The sequence below is a fragment of the Perna viridis genome, chromosome 11 (assembly GCF_037379345.1).
Source record: "Perna viridis isolate PV_CMFRI_1.1 ecotype Kerala chromosome 11, ASM3737934v1, whole genome shotgun sequence".
Taxonomy (NCBI): Eukaryota; Metazoa; Mollusca; class Bivalvia; order Mytilida; family Mytilidae; genus Perna; species Perna viridis.
In genome coordinates this window covers 8704456-8722086 of record NC_142455.1, presented here as the reverse complement: position 1 = coordinate 8722086, position 17631 = coordinate 8704456, and the positions used below count along the sequence as shown (strand labels likewise).

At 33.4% G+C, this 17631-nt stretch overlaps 3 protein-coding genes across 7 annotated transcripts; 2 read left to right on the top strand and 1 right to left on the bottom strand.

The window, feature by feature from the left end:
• Nucleotides 1-27: 27 nt before the first annotated feature.
• Nucleotides 28-14555, bottom strand: LOC148602871 (uncharacterized). Of its 2 annotated transcripts, none has more exons than XM_088553062.1 (5): nucleotides 14473-14555; nucleotides 7845-7920; nucleotides 6869-7305; nucleotides 6011-6179; nucleotides 28-4900 (listed from the first exon to the last, which is right to left on the bottom strand). In XM_088553062.1, the coding sequence occupies exons 2-5, from the start codon at nucleotides 7894-7896 to the stop codon at nucleotides 1005-1007; spliced, it is 4554 nt and encodes a 1517-aa protein (XP_088409188.1). In that variant the 5' UTR covers nucleotides 7897-7920; nucleotides 14473-14555; the 3' UTR covers nucleotides 28-1004. The 2 variants fall into 2 exon arrangements, with proteins under 2 accessions (XP_088409188.1, XP_088409189.1); XM_088553063.1 differs by lacking the exon at nucleotides 14473-14555 and adding an exon at nucleotides 10339-10429.
• LOC148602872 (uncharacterized) lies at nucleotides 10693-12923 on the top strand. The gene has a single exon (XM_088553073.1). The coding sequence runs from the start codon at nucleotides 11131-11133 to the stop codon at nucleotides 12121-12123; it is 993 nt and encodes a 330-aa protein (XP_088409199.1). The 5' UTR covers nucleotides 10693-11130; the 3' UTR covers nucleotides 12124-12923.
• LOC148602870 (uncharacterized) lies at nucleotides 13643-17112 on the top strand. Of its 4 annotated transcripts, none has more exons than XM_088553068.1 (2): nucleotides 13643-13816; nucleotides 15237-17112. In XM_088553068.1, the coding sequence occupies exon 2, from the start codon at nucleotides 15258-15260 to the stop codon at nucleotides 16251-16253; it is 996 nt and encodes a 331-aa protein (XP_088409194.1). In that variant the 5' UTR covers nucleotides 13643-13816; nucleotides 15237-15257; the 3' UTR covers nucleotides 16254-17112. The 4 variants fall into 4 exon arrangements, with proteins under 4 accessions (XP_088409194.1, XP_088409198.1, XP_088409197.1 ...); XM_088553072.1 differs by lacking the exon at nucleotides 13643-13816 and adding an exon at nucleotides 13827-14540; XM_088553071.1 differs by lacking the exon at nucleotides 13643-13816 and adding an exon at nucleotides 14571-14706.
• The last annotated feature ends 519 nt before the right edge of the window (nucleotides 17113-17631 follow it).

The window sequence follows — 17631 nt, the reverse complement described above, 5'->3', positions numbered from 1 at the left end:
TGTTCATGTGAATGAAGTCCTTTTTGTGAAGCACATGTTTTTTTTTGGCTTTTCCTTTCTTCTTTCGTCTACCATGGACTTTTTATGAGCAATTCGGCGGGTGTTTCTCGAAAAGCAGAGGGCGCTTACCCAATTGGTGCACCTGGTCCATGCTCCTAGTATTTAGTGGAGTCCGAGTTGCTCATTTGAAATTGTTACCTTGTATGTATGATTTTAGTTACTTTATGATCTTTGGTGTGTATGTCTGTTTTCCATGTCTGGCCTTTGTCCCTGGATTACATTCTTTTGATTACCGCTATAACATTGGTTTCCTTCATTACTCTAGCATAGTGTAGAAACAATTTCTCATGAATTGCTTACTTGTTCCTGCGAAAACATTGAATGTTAGTAAGCCTTGTAAAAGGACCTTTGTAGATATTTGATTGCCATACTTTGACAGAAGTGGTTTGTCATTACATTTCAAATTAATACATATAGTTATATTGCCGGTTATTAAAAGAACATGTTTTACATGACTTACATACTTTCAATTGTATACTATATTGATTGATTGATTATGGTTTAACTTCCTATGACAAATGTTTCATGCTTTCCACGTTGACAATCAAACTTCAGATTCTATTTTGTACTAGTCTGACACGCTGAACCTGTCCGTTTTTGTGCTAACTCACAGAAGCAACAAACGGCAGGTAGTCGTGCTACCTCAATCGGACGAAACAGTTTGGTCCAAGCCAACCAGTCATCACTCTATCGCCTTCATACAACGTGCTTGGCAGAGAAGTAGCGACAAACAAAACATTTGGTGTAACTCCGTTACTCGTCCGAAAATCTAACCCACGAGGCGAGTATGCTACCCCGAGACAATGGAGGCGGTCTGCATTATATTTGGAAAATAACAAAGGTGGTATAAATAGGATGGAAATTAATATACATAATTACTCATTTGAAAAAAAAAACTAGCTAATTACAATGTACTTTGAAGTACTCATTAAAGAAATGTCTGTCTAGGAAGAATTTATATCGCGTTTGCCTGGAAATTCGGTAGTTAGAATACTTAACACCTTAAAATCATTCTTGAAACTAGCATAGCACAGAAGAGTTTTCATAATAATTTTGTCCTCTTGTAGTGTTCCACACTCGCTGCATAAGTTATAAAGCTCTGGATTTTTCAAACGCATATATAATGTTTTAGTTTGCGTGTAAAGGGTAAGTAACTTTTGGTTGTTGTAAGGTTCATAGTTGTGGTCAGATTCGACGTGAACTTCTGTTCTATATGACTTTGAAAACAGTCGTTGCAAATTCTTCTTACTAACTGATGTTCCGTGTAAGACTTCAGCTTTGCCCAACTCTAAATCAATGTTACAGCTTTGTCCCAAAACACGACAAATCTTTTTATGTTCTGGCCAATGATCTGTTTGACACTCTTTTGAGCAATAAGTAGTAATTTTACAAATTCCACACTTTTTTAAGTTTTTATAACATCTTTTGCATGAACAGCAGTAGTTCAAATGTTCTCTTGGCGCTGTAAATGATTTCTTGAATCGATCGAAAATGTTGTGTTTGTTAATGACTTTGGTACAAGTTAATTCGGAATCTTCAATATCGATATCAGGTCCATTGTGGTCCTTAATTGTATTGCCAACTATGTAGACAGACGCTGAGTTGATACCGACCCTGATACCACCACATCTGTTCGCTGAAATCTCGTTGTTTTGTATTGATGACGACGAATGATTCAATACAAGTATACCTCTAGCCCAATTATTGTTCATTTTGTTATCTTTTATTTCATAGCTACCCGTACTTAAAATCAGACCTGAAAGTCCGTTATGACAGAACGAATTGTCTTGAATAGACGCTTTAATTTTCTTGTCTTCTATATTTCTTACGTTCTGTACTATCCCAAAGAAAGCCCCATCCATTGAATTACCGTCTACGGTGTTTCCATGCATTGTGACGTCACAGTCAGTTCCGATCTCCATTCCATATAAGCCATTTTCAGATATTTTAGAATTTATCATTTTCATAGTAACGCCATTTTGAACGACAACCCCCGAACAATTGGATTTTGTTATTTCACAATTGTTAATGTCAAGTAGGGAACTTTGGCCTTCAACGAAAATACTAAATCCCGGACAGTTGTTGAACGTGCAAGAATGCAAACTGATTTGGGATCCCCGAGACCCTGAAACACTAGAAAACACCGGCCTATTTAATGTCAGTTTTGGGAATGTTAAAGTTGACTTTTTATCGAATTGGGTAAAGTTAGAATTGTTATCAACTTGTTTTCCATTCGCAAATTGACAACGATAAAATGTCGCTATGCCATTAAGACCAACATCTATTTTTCCGTCTGATACAAATGACACATTTTCGAAATGAATGGTTACTTTCTCTTCCATTTGAAAGTGAAAATCGAATTCGTCTGCAATTGGTGCTTCAATCAGGAACATAGTCCCAATGGTGAGAATAACACCATCTTCCATCCCTACAACTTGACAACTTTTATAGGATTTAACAGGAGTCGTGAAATAATAATTTCCCTTCTTCAAAACATATGTAGTAAAAGGACGAGCACCACTCATATCCATTATAAAGTGCCCAAGGGACACAGAAGATGGTTCAACGATTTTGTAACAAACGATTGGGAAGTAAATTTTCATCTTTCGCTCAACAAGAGTTTCTTTATCCAGCACAGCAGCGATTGATACACTTGATAGTCCAGAGCCCTCCATTTCTGCGTTTATGTTGCCATTTTCAATAAGTTCGGCAATGGCAAAAGCTTTCCTGACGTGACCTTCTACGTTAAAAGGATCAATGTCTATACAACAGTTCGCATCATTTAGAGCTTGATAAAACCGTTTAGTTTTCAGATACACCAGGCTTCTGTTTGAGTAGAGTCGGGGATCACACTCTTCCTTCCGACATGCACGAAGTGCTTCTGTATAGTACTGAATCGCATCTTCATATCGTCGTTCACGAACTGCATTGTTTCCCATATTTTGAAGAACATCGATAGAAAGAGGTTTTCCAGACGGATCAAGCTTTGAAACAATTTCCTCAGTCTTCAAAACAAGCGCAATACTGTTTCTTATGCATTGTCGATCTTGCATAAGGAGCGGAATCTTAAGCTCTATCAAATCAGTAATTGCGTGTTCCTCAATATGCAAAGCAGCAATAGTTGAAAACATTTTCGCTTGATCAGTTAAAGCAATATCTTGTCGGTTTTGAAAACTGTTGAAAATTGCTGATGTATGCAGTACTTTTGCCATTTCTAAACTACAAAATGCTTCATCATCTGTTTTTGAGTAAGCTGATACATGCAGTTTTAACACACTGGAATGAACTGCCAGCTTACTCCAAATATATAATGAGCCTCTATCAATTTCCCTTGATACTTTCCAGGCTTTGATTACATTTTGTGGTGATGAAGTTGACAACAAAGCTTTATTCAGCATTCGCACTGCATTTGAAACTACCATAAGCCTTTCGTCACATTTCATTTTGCTTCGAATGACCTCCTGTACTAGTCTGTGCACTGACAAACCCTCATTGCGACCTCTTTGAAACAAAGAAAATCTGGTTAAAATCTCGACGCTTCGTTTTATATCTATTGGATCAGATAATATATCATAATCACAGAGAACTGCAGGTTCACCGCCATTAAATATGGAAAGGGGGATATCATCTGCATGAAGAAATGCAGAAATTTTCATCAAAAGAGTAGGTGTTTCTCTTAATCCTTCTCTTTCGGCTTCTAAACAAATCTTTTCCAAGTTAAGTTCCCATGTCGTTGTAACTGCATATCTTTGACGTTCAGATTCGGAAAATGGAATAAGAGGTTTCTTAAAAAGATCAAGTTGCGTTTTCTTAAACCGAATGAGATAGTCTGTAAATGTGCAGTCAATACGTTTTATTTGTGCTGCCGCTTGTTCTAACGCCAATGGTAGTCCTCCAAGCTCTTGAACAAGTTCTAAAATATGTTCTTTATCTTCAGATCCTGTATCACGACCTGATCGTTTTGTTATAAATAAGATGCTTTCCTCGTCAGACAGACATTTTAGCTCATGACAGTTTTCAATTTCTATTTTGAATGACTCTTCAACCTCAATTAGCTCTCGCCTTGTTGTGATTAATAACGCTCCTTTAGAATTTCTTTTCCAAGCTCCAAACAATAGTTCTTTCATATAGGTGGAGATATGCTCAAAATCTGCATTATCAATTACAAGCAACCATCCTCGAGTTAAGGAAGCAAGCCAACTTAAAGTTTTCTTAAGTGTCTCTTTCGTTGTATTACCACTTGTGTTGACATCAATAGCAAGACTGCTTATGGTGTCCTCAATTGCCTCGTCTGATTCCGCAGATAACCAAAATACACCTCCAGGATAAGACTCTTGAAATAACCATGCAAATTCAATGGCTACAGCTGTTTTACCTGCCCCACCCAAACCACAAATAACTTGAATTTGCTTTTCTTTTAAAGAATTTTGCAACACAACTAAAATATCATCTCTACCGACAAAGCAGTCTAGTCTATCTGGTGGATAAAACAATGGCTTACCATTTGGTCGCTGGTGTGAAAAGTAACATTTCATGTTTTTTATGTCGCATTGTATATTCTCCATCTCACATTTAATATCAGTTATTTTCTTTTTTGTTGCGATGTCATCAAGTCGCAACTTTTCTGTTTCTTCTCTGATATAATCAATGTACGATTCAGCCCTTTTTAATGCACGCTTAAGTTCAGATATAATACCATTTAGCGATTCACCCACCCTTGAAAATGATCTTTCATTCGCAGACTTATTTAGCAAAATATATTTTGCTAATGTAGAAGTTCGCTCATTCATTTCAGTTAGCAAGTCAAGCTCTAAGGACCTCCCATTCAGAAATGTGAATCCTGCAAATAGATGCAAGTAAATAACTTTTTATATTTTATTTTCATAATGTCACGATAAGCGACTTGGATAGCAATTTGTTTACCACGAAATAAAACTAGAGAAAAACGGTAAGCAATGCCCACTAACTTTATAAACCTATTCCCGTATTTGATAACATGCAAACAAAATTGATGAAATCGAAATCTGAAATAAAAGGGGCATGATTGGAATGTGTAATAAAGTTTCTTTAATTTGTTTTATCAAATTCCATTTAGTGGTTTGGGAGGGGTCAAAGCAAAAATGAGTTCTCTGTGGGAATGAACCTTAATACAGACAGACGAGAGCAATGTTAGACATCCAAATATTTCCCACTAAAAGTGTAAAGGAATGAAAAAATATATCTCTTAAGTTTATAAACTATTGAATGAACATGTGATCATGGTGCATTTTTTGGGATCATTTAACTGATGCGCATAACTTTTTAAGTACATTTATGTTTAATAATCTGACAGGGGCCAAAGTAATTGGTCAAATAGTTTTATTTTAGTTTGGACGTTATTCTCTTTTAAAAGATTGATATCCTTGGTCAAGAGTTTAAAATGCATGCTTTTATACCCCACATATTTTTAGAAAGGACACTCAGTGAGAAAAAATATATTGTTCCCTAAATGATTACTATGAAAAACAATAACACAAATGCTTTTATTGTAATCAACACGATTAAATGAAGGAAATCAGATCAAATATGAACGTTGAAACTATTCTTTTCAGTTTTTTCAATTATTGCAGTCATTTTTTTTATTGTAACAAGCAAGATGTTCTTAATGTTTTTTAATCCCCATACTCCATACAAATAAGCGTCCCCTCCACACCTCAATATTTTCTTCTGGAAATCAAACTTATGCAAGCTTCTATGTTTATCACCACTTGTCTTGATGTTTTAAAGACAATCTTTCAAAACAATGATTGACAATCCATGTGACACAATAGTGACGGCCAGAGTGCTTATAGACCCATCATTAAAACGCATATTCAATATTCTCTTAAAACATGGAGACGCCTGAGACGCTAGCTGTATCGGACTGAAGATTTGTTTTATTTGAAGATAAAACAGTGACATTATGATATACCTTTTGTTTCCCATTCTGTCAATGTTGACAATATATTTTGCAGCATTGGAGGTGGAAGTTTTATTTCATTAATCAGTTGACGTATCTGTTGAAATGATGACAAGTACATTGGCATGTCCCATTGATCAAAATTACAATGCGCCCATGGATTTCTGACATCTTTTCGTATCTACAAATACGTAGGCAAACATACTTAAAAATTATAATTGTAGGGCCATGCCCTAGTGCATTTTCTTCACTAAAGTAAGCCTTGTTTGACTTTTTAGAAGAAAATAGTATGTTTAAAAGCAATATACACATTAAAAGATTTCGTATATAACAATTCCTCCTGTTGTGAATATTATACTTTCGAACACAAACTTGTGTCCTTTATAGAAGAATGTGTATCGCTGTATTTGATAATCAAACGAGCAAAAACACGACAAAGGAACTATATCTACATTCAATTCGCATAGGGATAAATGTTCAAGCACTATTTAGTATAAACCCGTATATAGAAATATAGAAACCACTAAACGTAATATTTTATGGAAACTTACAACGAGTATTTCAAATATCAGTAAAGAACTAAATAATATCTGATTAAATAATTTTCAATTGTAAGCTAACCTAAGTAGATTGTGATAACGTAAACATTGAAACTACAAATAATATGTTTGCTTCAGTCTCGACAACGTAGTCGAAATTTACATAAATATGATAGAAAAAAGTGAACTACACAAAACACAGGGGTCACTCTCTTATACAGATCCCTATTCCTTGCGTCTAAAACGTATTCACTTTTAACAACAACGCTTGAGGCGCATGTGTTTTATATATTGTATGTTAACATCGTACAATGACAAGTAGGCTACTTACTTGATCAGCAGCTTTGCCAAGCCTAGACATATCGCTTTTTGCCAAAGTCCCAAGCAAAGCAGACAAATCGCATGTGTCATCAAAACCAGTATAATTTGCCATGTTTTGAGCCAGGAAGAGTTTTGATAGATCGACTGAATTTTGAATCTTGTAGTCAAGACAAGAGGGATTTCGTTTTCTTCTGTCAGACGGAATTGTTGAATTATTATTTACACTGTCATAGTTCAGAACCGTGTGTCCAGGTGGAAATTTCTTCAATATGTTGGGGAACGACTGTTGGTGAATATTGTTCACTTGCTTTAAAGTGTTGTAAAGTGTATCCATGGCTGACGACACATATTTTCGGAGGGTCGGGGATACCACTGTATGGAGACATATACCGATAACAAGCCATCGTTTTTGATTATCGTCTAGGTCTGGTCCTTTCACTAGATTTTCTGAAAAAAAATATACCATTCATTTGTCCAACAATATTAGTTATATTAAGTGACTGATCCTACACAGACAAAATAACCACATATTATTATCATATGATTCGCATATAAAGGTATTAAATTACTTACATAAGTTAATCAAAAGGCTCGATCTATAGGATTATCATATGTTTTACTATTTTATCTGTCGTTTTAAAAAAGTTGCTTATTACTGATTCGGAATCCATGACTTTTGTTTGTAATAACTTTCTTATTGTAAATTTCATGTTGGTAAATATGCAGCACATAAAGTTGTTTTCATATAATGCTTCCTAAAAGAACTCGGTTATACATAAGAAATGAAAAAAAAATTAGGAAAAAAGGAAAAACTTAATAAATGACCTAAATAAATAATAGAACATCAATTGTATCATTCCAAGAACACAGTTCATGATTTCATGATAATCGACACCATGGTGTATAAAACCTTACACATACTTATGATGGTGAATGTTGCAACAACAAAAAAATAATAATAATATGCATGCGCTAGCATTACATACCTTGTTTTACAGTATTTTTTGCTAACTTTTCAACTTTTTCGTTCAGATCCATGCTCAGGCATTTAACAACATCATACTAAAATAATATGTATGAATACAATTAAAACAAACAAACAAAAAACTAAACAAACCAAAATAAAGCAAAACAAAATAAAAAAAAGCGTAAATTAACTACCAGTTTACAGTTTTTTCCTGTTTAGTCACAGTTGTACCTACATGGGAAAATAATTCTTATTTTATGCAACATGGAACACTGGTATGGCACTCGTAATGGGACATTAAAATAGACGGAAGAGGAAAGTGGAATCGAGATTTGATTTGAATTTTATCCTTATAAACAAGACAGTGCAAAAGAAAATTATGAAATACAGACACGTATACTGACAATGTCTGTATTTCATACTTCGATATTGTATTGACATTTTTGTAATTATAAAGTTCAAATTAAAGCGATTGATCATCTAAAAAGGCAAAGGTCTGAGGGAAATAAAGAAACATGACATATACTCTAATATAAACTCCTTAAAAGGCATTGAGATCACAATAGTGATTGATTTGCGATTACCATATGAGTAGCACCCGTTACTTTAAATAAGGTTTGTGTCTGTGTAAATTACCCACACAATTTATTTGGTCGTGTAAGCAAGCATGGTAATCGTAGCTATCAATGCATTTTCATTCATTCCAGTAGAGTCATAATATTCATATATAGTAAAACATAATAAAAGGACATCGGTGACCTTTTTGAGAAAAAAAAAAAAGAAAAGGCCAAACAGTAAATAAATAAATCAATCAATAAATTTAAAAAAATGTGTTATCACATACAGGTCGTCCACACAATGATTCAGTTCACACGTGTTAAAGTATAAGACCACGGATGAACATTGCGTTCTAAAAAATGAATTAATTCTGTCACGTAATTTGTGTTCACCGAATGAAAAGCCTAATATGGCGGAGGTTTAAGGACCCGTCGGGCATTAAAATATAAAAAAGCACCCCACTTTCCTCTAAGAATATAATTAATCACGGAATCTCCATTTTATCAATTTTTCTCATCGGGCTGGCCATTTTTGTCGATAATCAACCCTTCGCTTTTACTCGGAATAAAATAATGCGACATAATTGTCATGCCCTTTGTAAAACAATGATGAAATTAATTTAAGTTTTCGTGATTATTTTTTTTAAAATAAAATAAAACTATGTAACTTTTCCAAAATATATAAAATAAGTGTTGTACCGGAGTTAAAAAGGTAAATTCGTACAATAATGTCGTAACGTTTTTGAACATGCTTATGCCGTTCGTATCGATCTGTGCCTATATATTCTGCTCATTTCTCAAAGTGTGTCTATATCAATGCTACATTCAGAAACAACAAATGCATCAACAATTCTGTAATGTTTGAACCTATTAAATACACTATATTGTTTTTAACAGGAAGCACACAAATAAATCATTGTACATATACACTTTTAGCATTGACTGGAAACGGTCAGATTCATGTAGTTTTAAGTTAACTTGCAGTTATGATGCTCACTCTAGGTACAACTATCTTAATTAACAATACAATACATAAATACAACGAAGTGACTGCATTGTTGTCTTATACTATGGACCCCATTGGAAATAAGCTATTTTAAGATTTATGGGTTATCCCAGGCTATCAAGTCATGTGTTTAAAATATGCTATATTTATATGATTCTCTAACTATTGTCATTATTTTATTTGTATTGTAAGCTATTTTAATGTACTGATATTGCCTAAATAAAAGCTAATCTACTTTAATCTGATCAAAGGATGTTGGTTGGTCATACTTGCTCATTTTTGTCAGATTTTCGGACCCTATTGTATTTCATAGTATAAATATTTTTTTGCTCAGTGAATCCCGCTTTTCATTTCATAATTTCATTAAACACACCTTAAAATGTTATTTGGGAAGTTTTTTTTTAAAAAGAAATTCTTATTATTTTACATGGACTCTCAATTAATAAAACATACATAACAAAGCCTATGAAATAATAAGAGAAATCCTATTTCCGTCAAAATTTCAAATGCTTATATCTCAATAAACGATTACATTCACCCATGTTTTTTTTTAAGCAGAGCTGCGAAGATCCTGAAATGCCAATAAAGTCCACGCTAAGCATCTTTCCTATCGATGATTTGTTGTTTATTTCACAATGTTTACTGCATTTACAAAAACACAAACGACTTCGGGAAAAATCGCCTTTTTTGCCGTGGCAGGTACAATTTCAATATTTATAACTTCTTTCGTTATCAAAATATAACTTTTCAAAATTAATGTTGAACGACATTTTGACGCTTAAATCAAAGTAAGATCATTCGTTTCATTTTATGTTATTTTTAGCTGTATATTACTGTAAGAAGTTCTATCTGAAGTTAATACTTAACCCATTGATAAAAACAAAGACATTTTCGAACAAATGGTTGAATATTGTATTTTCTTTGTTTACAGATTCCAAAAATGGTCTTACGTGATACTGTACTGCAAATCTGTTTTAAAATATTCAATTTTACAATACAATTTTTGTTGTTTATTTAGGTAGGTGAGTCAATACTCAAGGCTTGTAGTCATTTAATGCTTAGTCATCGAAATACGCAATATATTTGTATTCTACGTAAGAATATCTAATAGCAACCGTTTTACATGATTGCATACTTTAAACCTTCAGACAGAATTAAACACATTAAAATATATCTATACGTAGGTAAATGATTCTATTATGGTAAAAACATATGCTTACAGTAAAATCCATTGTTGCATACTTAACAACTGATATATTCTTAAGTAAAAGAAAGATCGATTCAATTTTCAATTTCATAAAATCACCAATCTTCTCTTAGCAACTCAACAATGAAACCTCTATCTTTTCAATATGAAAATATGTTTTCAACAATGTTCAGCCTTTCAAATAAGTGTATTGCGCAATTTCATTCATGGTTGTTAAATTATCTATCATGTCTCAGATATTGACTTTATTTTGTTTTAGATTATGGAAAGCAGTTACTTCCTAACTCGAACGTTTGAAGATCATTCTTTGAGCTTTGCAAGAAAATGTCTTTTTGATTACAGGTGTCTCTAAAAGGGTCAAATGGCATTACATGTAAGACATAGAAGTGTAAACTTCTGCTTTTTATCGATACTAAAATTAATTAAGTAATAAATATTACCCCATCATAACCATTATTTCATTTCCCTATTTCCTTGGTACTTTGTTTTAATTTCTTATTTTTTTAAGCATCATCAATGCAAAAAAAAAAAATACATGACTGAAACGGAAAGTACATGGAAACATATCCTTCGAGCTTTAGAAAGTAGTGAAGAAGTGATGAAGTATAACATAAAAAGAAATCACAACTGTCAACAGTTATTCAAGAGTATTGCTTACTTTGATTATGATGTCATTTCATCTTTCCCGAACTCACCTACAGCCATGAAATATAAAGAAGCATACGAAATATTCGAAAAAGCACAATCGATCCTTTATTCATATTCAAAGGAGACAGTGGACAATGAGGATGACTGTAACTTTCTTCAGCCTGCATTTCAAGGATATGCTAAAGGGGAAATGTGCGAGAATCATTTGTTTGTAACATTTGCACCACCAAAGCATTCATTGGCATTGATCAATCAGTATCTTTCAAGGAAACCAAGTGATGTGTTGGCTGAATATTTCAAGATATGTTTCATGAAAGAACACCACTTATTGCCTCCTACTGGAAAACTGTCCAGCCATTCGGAGTATAAACATATGAAAAAACTTTCGTCCGCACATGAGAAATTCGCGCTAAAATTGGAGAGCAAAAATACGGCTTTGCAAGTAAATAAAGAAATACTGTTAAAGATGAATGTCGAAATCAACTTCATGCTTGGTTCTTTCTATTCAATTACTGATCAAAATATTCGCGCACTTGAATCTTTTAAGAAAGCATACAGTTATGATCTGCATGACTTAGATTCACTGTATGGTGTGGCATTTTATCAACAATTTTTCAATCGTGACGAATGTGTAAGACTTCTAAAGATCTTCATACAGAGAGCACCAAAATGTCATAAACGTTACTACGATGCGTTTTATACATTATCATTGGTCCATATAACCCATTATAAAGACATCAGAAAAGCGAAAAAGTACTTCAAGTTAGGAGAGAAGGCTGAAGAAAACCAGCTACCATTTTTGCCAGTGAACCATTTATTATCTAAAGACAATGTAAGAATGTTGTTGTCAGGGGAAGACTTTGTTTCAAATTTAATGTGACCCTCACATTAAGTCGAACATATTTGTAGAAATGTTGTAACTTTTATCTTTTAAAACGAAGAAATACAGTACACATCTTTTCAATGGCAATACACTACAAATTTGGATCTTTTAAAAGAACCACTTGAATTAAAGCTTAGTAGTTAGTTGAGAATATCATGGGTTTCTGGATATCATGGGTTTAAGGATGTAGACCTAGGATAAGGGATACAACTTTTAAAAATCACCGGAACGTTTGTATTCAACATATTAGAAAAGCAGAAGACGCTTACCCTACCGGTGCACCTTGTCCATGCTCCCAGTTTTTAGTTGAGTCCGAGTTGCTAATTTGCTTTTGTTTCTTTGTATGTATGATTTTAGTTACTTTATAAACTTTATTGTGTATGCCTGTTTTCCATGTCTGGTCTTTGTCCCTGGATAACATTCTTTTGATCAACGCTATAACCTTGGATCCCTTGATTACTCTTTTACATCAATCTCATGAATTCATCAAAGTAACTCGGACTGATTTCATTCTTTTTTCAAATGAAAGCTTGCTAGGCTTTGTTAAAATTGAATATAATACAAACATATAACTGATTTCAAGAGTAATTTCCCTTACCCTAGGTCTACCTTCTGGACAATTGGTTCAATTGGATATTATCGTCAATATGGTATATTAACTCTGGGGTAAGGTAAGTGTACAGTTGGCATTTTATGAAAGGTACATACTGCGCTTCATCTGCTGCACCAATAACATACTTCTTTTACTTAATTAGAAACGTTACAGTTACCTATGGTAAGGGTCCCGAATTGTATTTTCTGCTGTCATCTTTGTGATTGTTATCAATTATCATAACATGTCATTACCTTGATTCTGTGTTTATGACTTAAAGAATCATAAATATTTTAAATGTTGTCTTTGAAATTCCTGTGTTTTCACATAAATATATTTATCTATAATTATTTTCTATTTTGAAGATATTTCCCTAAGGCGTAGAAAACTATTTAAATTAAAACCTTTTTATTTTCTGTTCTGAGAAAAATATTACAAAGGCTTAGAAAAGTTAACAAAATGAAACCAAGTAGTTTATGACGTACATATAGACCACTTTAATGACCTTTTTCTATTGTAAATGTGCACTAAAGCGGAAGATCTGTGAGGATCAGTTTTCAACATTGCGGACACCTTGTTGTGCAATGTGATAATTAATGGTCAAGTATCGATGGTCATACATGACCTAGTTTGACCTTTTGATGACAGCTTGTCTAAGTCTAAGTGACCGGGAGATGGTGGAGACCAAAATTAACCGGGGGATAGATATACCTATTTTTATCTATTTTATTTACGATTTTATCGTTCTACGTTCTCGATGTTATACCAAGACCCATCTGGGCAACCATAATTGGAAATGGGTCACCGCCTCGTTGGACTTTGACCATTCTAACCACTGATCTTTGACCCTTTCAAACCCTTGCTTAAGTGTATTAGTCCGAGGCGGACGAGTTCAAGATGAGATCCGCCTCCTTATTCACGTCGTCCTATGGATTCAAATGATTTAATTGCTACCAATGGAATTCAAATGTGTTAATTGCAACCAAAGAAATTTAAACGTGTGCGATCCAATCGCGTGCGGTCGCGGAGGAGGATAAACTCTCCGGACATTTCATTTTCAAAATCGTCATTCTCTAGCTGACTTCAAGAAGAGAAAAGGTAAGAATATTAACATCGAAGTTAACTTTTGGCGCATGGTTTCCTCCTGGGGTTGGGTTCATTGGAGTGTTTGTTTGTGTTGAACCCAAACCTCGAAGTAAGTTTGCCTTGCAACCAGTGGCCATTTTAAGTAAAGTTCAATCAATTATGCCACTGTTCATTCTTTTTTGTTATTTCACAACTCCAAGTCATACCATATATTACACGATAAATTGATGTTTGAAACACCTGCTTCGGCAAACATCGGACATTGACCTCGAAGATCCTTAAATGCCAATAAAGGCCACGCTAAGCATCTTTCCTATCGATGATTTGTTGTTTATTTCACAATGTTTACTGCATTTACAAAAACACAAACGACTTCGGGAAAAATCGCATTTTTTGCCGTGGCATGTACAATTTCAATATTTATAACTTCTTTCGTTATCAAAATATAACTTTTCAAAATTAATGTTGAACGACATTTTGACGACCACGCTTAAATCAAAGTAAGATCATTCGTCTCATTTTATGTTATTTTTAGCTGTATATTACTGTAAGAAGTTCTATCTGAAGTTAATACTTAACCCATTGATAAAAACAAAGACATTTTCGGAAAAAAATGGTTGAATATTACTTGTATTTTCTTTGTTTACAGATTCCAAAAATGGTCTTACCTGATACTGTATTGCAAATCTGTTTTAAAATATTCAATTTTACAATACAATTTTTGTTGTTTATTTAGGTAGGTGAGTCAATACTCAAGGCTTGTAGTCATTTAATGCTTAGTCATCGAAATACGCAATGTATTTGTATTCTACGTAAGAATATCTAATAGCAACCGTTTTACATGATTGCATACTTTAAACCTTCAGACAGAATTAAACACATTAAAATATATCTATAGGTAGGTAAGTGATTATATTATGGTAAAACATATGCTTACAGTAAAATCCATTGTTGCATACTTAACAACTGATATATTCTTAAGTAAAAGAAAGATCGATTCAATTTTTAATTTCATAAAATCACCAATCTTCTGTTAGCAACTCAACAATGAAACCTCTATCTTTTCAATATGAAAATATGTTTTCAACAATGTTCAGCCTTTCAAATAAGTGTATTGCGCAATTTCATTCATGGTTGTTAAATTATCTATCATGTCTCAGATATTGACTTTATTTTGTTTTAGATTATGGAAAGCAGTTACTTCCTAACTCGAACGTTTGAAGATCATTCTTTGAGCTTTGCAAGAAAATGTCTTTTTGATTACAGGTGTCTCTAAAAGGGTCAAATGGCATTACATGTAAGACATAGAAGTGTAAACTTCTGCTTTTTATCGATACTAAAATTAATTAAGTAATAAATATTACCCCATCATAACCATTATTTCATTTCCCTATTTCCTTGGTACTTTGTTTTAATTTCTTATTTTTTTTAGCATCATCAATGCAAAAAAAACATGACTGAAACGGAAAGTACATGGAAACATATCCTTCGAGCTTTTGAAAGTAGTGAAGAAGTGATGAAGTATAACATACAAAGAAATCACAACTGTCAACAGTTATTCAAGAGTATTGCTTACTTTGATTATGATGTCATTTCATCTTTCCCGAACTCACCTACAGCCATGAAATATAAAGAAGCATACGAAATATTCGAAAAAGCACAATCGATCCTTTATTCATATTCAAAGGAGACAGTGGACAATGAGGATGACTGTAACTTTCTTCAGCCTGCATTTCAAGGATATGCTAAAGGGGAAATGTGCGAGAATCATTTGTTTGTAACATTTGCACCACCAAAGCATTCATTGGCATTGATCAATCAGTATCTTTCAAGGAAACCAAGTGATGTGTTGGCTGAATATTTCAAGATATGTTTCATCATGAAAGAACATTCCTTTTTGCGTCCTGCTGAAAGACTGTTCAGCCATTCGGAGTATAAACATATGAAAAATATTCTATCCGCACACGAGAAATTCGCGCTAAAATTGGAGAGCAAAAATACGGCTTTGCAAGTAAACAAAGAAATACTGTTAAAGTTGAATGTTGAAATCAACTTCAAGCTTGGTTCTCTCTATTCAATTACTGATCAAAATATTCGCGCACTTGACTCTTTTAAGAAAGCATACAGTTATGATCTGCATGACTTAGATTCACTGTATGGTGTGGCATTTTATCAACAATTTTTCAATCGTGACGAATGTGTAAGACTTCTAAAAATCTTCATACAGAGAGCACCAAAATGTCATAAACGTTACTACGATGCGTTTTATACATTATCATTGGTCCATATAACCCATTATAAAGACATCAGAAAAGCGAAAAAGTACTTCAAGTTAGGAGAGAAGGCTGAAGAAAACCAGCTACCATTTTTGCCAGTGGACAATCTATGGTCTAAAGACAATGTAAGAATGTTGTTGTCAGGGGAAGACTTTGTTTCAAATTTAATGTGACCCTCACATTAAGTCGAACATATTTGTAGAAATATTGTAACTTTTTTATCTTTTGAAACGAAGAAATACAGTACACATCTTTTCAATGGTAATACACTACAAATTTTGATCTTTTAAAAGAACCACTTGAATTAAAGCTTAGCAGTTAGTTGAGTATATCATGGGTTTCTGGATATCATGAGTTTAAGGATGTAGACCTAGGATAAGGGATACAACTTTTAAAAATCACCGGAACGTTTGTATTCAACATATTAGAAAAGCAGAGGACGCTTACCCTACCGGTGCACCTTGTCCATGCTCCCAGTTTTTAGTTGAGTCCGAGTTGCTAATTTGCTTTTGTTTCTTTGTATGTATGATTTTAGTTACTTTATAAACTTTATTGTGTATGCCTGTTTTCCATGTCTGGTCTTTGTCCCTGGATAACATTCTTTTGATCAACGCTATAACCTTGGATCCCTTGATTACTCTTTTACATTAATCTCATGAATTCATCAAAGTAACTCGGACTGATTTCATTCTTTTTCAAATGAAAGCTTGATAGGCTTTAGAGTAATTTGCCTTACCCTAGGTCTACCTCCCGGACAATTGGTTCAATTGGATATAATCGTCAATATGGTATATTGACTCTGGGGTAAGGTAAGTGTACAGTTGGCATTTTATGAAAGGTACATACTGCGCTTCATCTGCTGCGCCAATAACATACTTCTTTTACTTAATTAGAAACGTTACAGTTACCTATGGTAAGGGTCCCGAATTGTATTTTCTGCTGTCATATTTGTGATTGTTATCAATTATCATAACATGTCATTACATTGATTCTGTGTTTATGACTTAAAGAATCATAAATATTTTAAATGTTGTCTTTGAAATTCCTGTGTTTTCACATAAATATATTTATCTATAATTATTATATAATATGCAAATACGGAGAGAAAAAAAATCAACAAATAAATAGTTTACCCCCATAACATCAGGTCAAGTACACGCGAAATGAAAAGTATGAAAAAGAAATCAGTTTACCCGATAATCTTTAGTGGTTAGTCAAAATATTAATTATTCAAACACAACACGTCCTTACAACTGTAATGTATTCAATAAAGCTCAATAAAAAGAGGTTGAAAATCACTACACAAGCTATTGAAACCACCAGTAAAATGGGATATCTAATCCGTGAGACATCTATTCAAATTACACAATCCATTGAACATATAGAAAATCAAATCAAAATTTAAAATCTATTCAAAGTGTCCAATCCATTTGACATTATTACACAATGACAATGAAATTACAAATAATTTACAAAAATAATTAAAAACAATTAACAAATGAGATACCAATGGAGGCCGTTTTCCTTCCAACCTTTAAGGGTCCCCTTTTT

Bases quoted from the DNA above. Each gene is read 5' to 3' on its own strand.
- LOC148602872 (XM_088553073.1), top strand. From the start codon at position 11,131: ATGACTGAAACGGAAAGTACATGGAAACATATCCTTCGAGCTTTAGAA.
- LOC148602870 (XM_088553068.1), top strand. From the start codon at position 15,258: ATGACTGAAACGGAAAGTACATGGAAACATATCCTTCGAGCTTTTGAA.
- LOC148602871 (XM_088553062.1), bottom strand. From the start codon at position 7,896: ATGGATCTGAACGAAAAAGTTGAAAAGTTAGCAAAAAATACTGTAAAA. The intron at 6,180-6,868 runs GTAAGTAGCCTA...ACGTATTTGTAG, and splicing joins TTGGCAAAGCTGCTGATCAA to ATACGAAAAGATGTCAGAAA. The intron at 4,901-6,010 runs GTATATCATAAT...ATCTATTTGCAG, and splicing joins GACAGAATGGGAAACAAAAG to GATTCACATTTCTGAATGGG.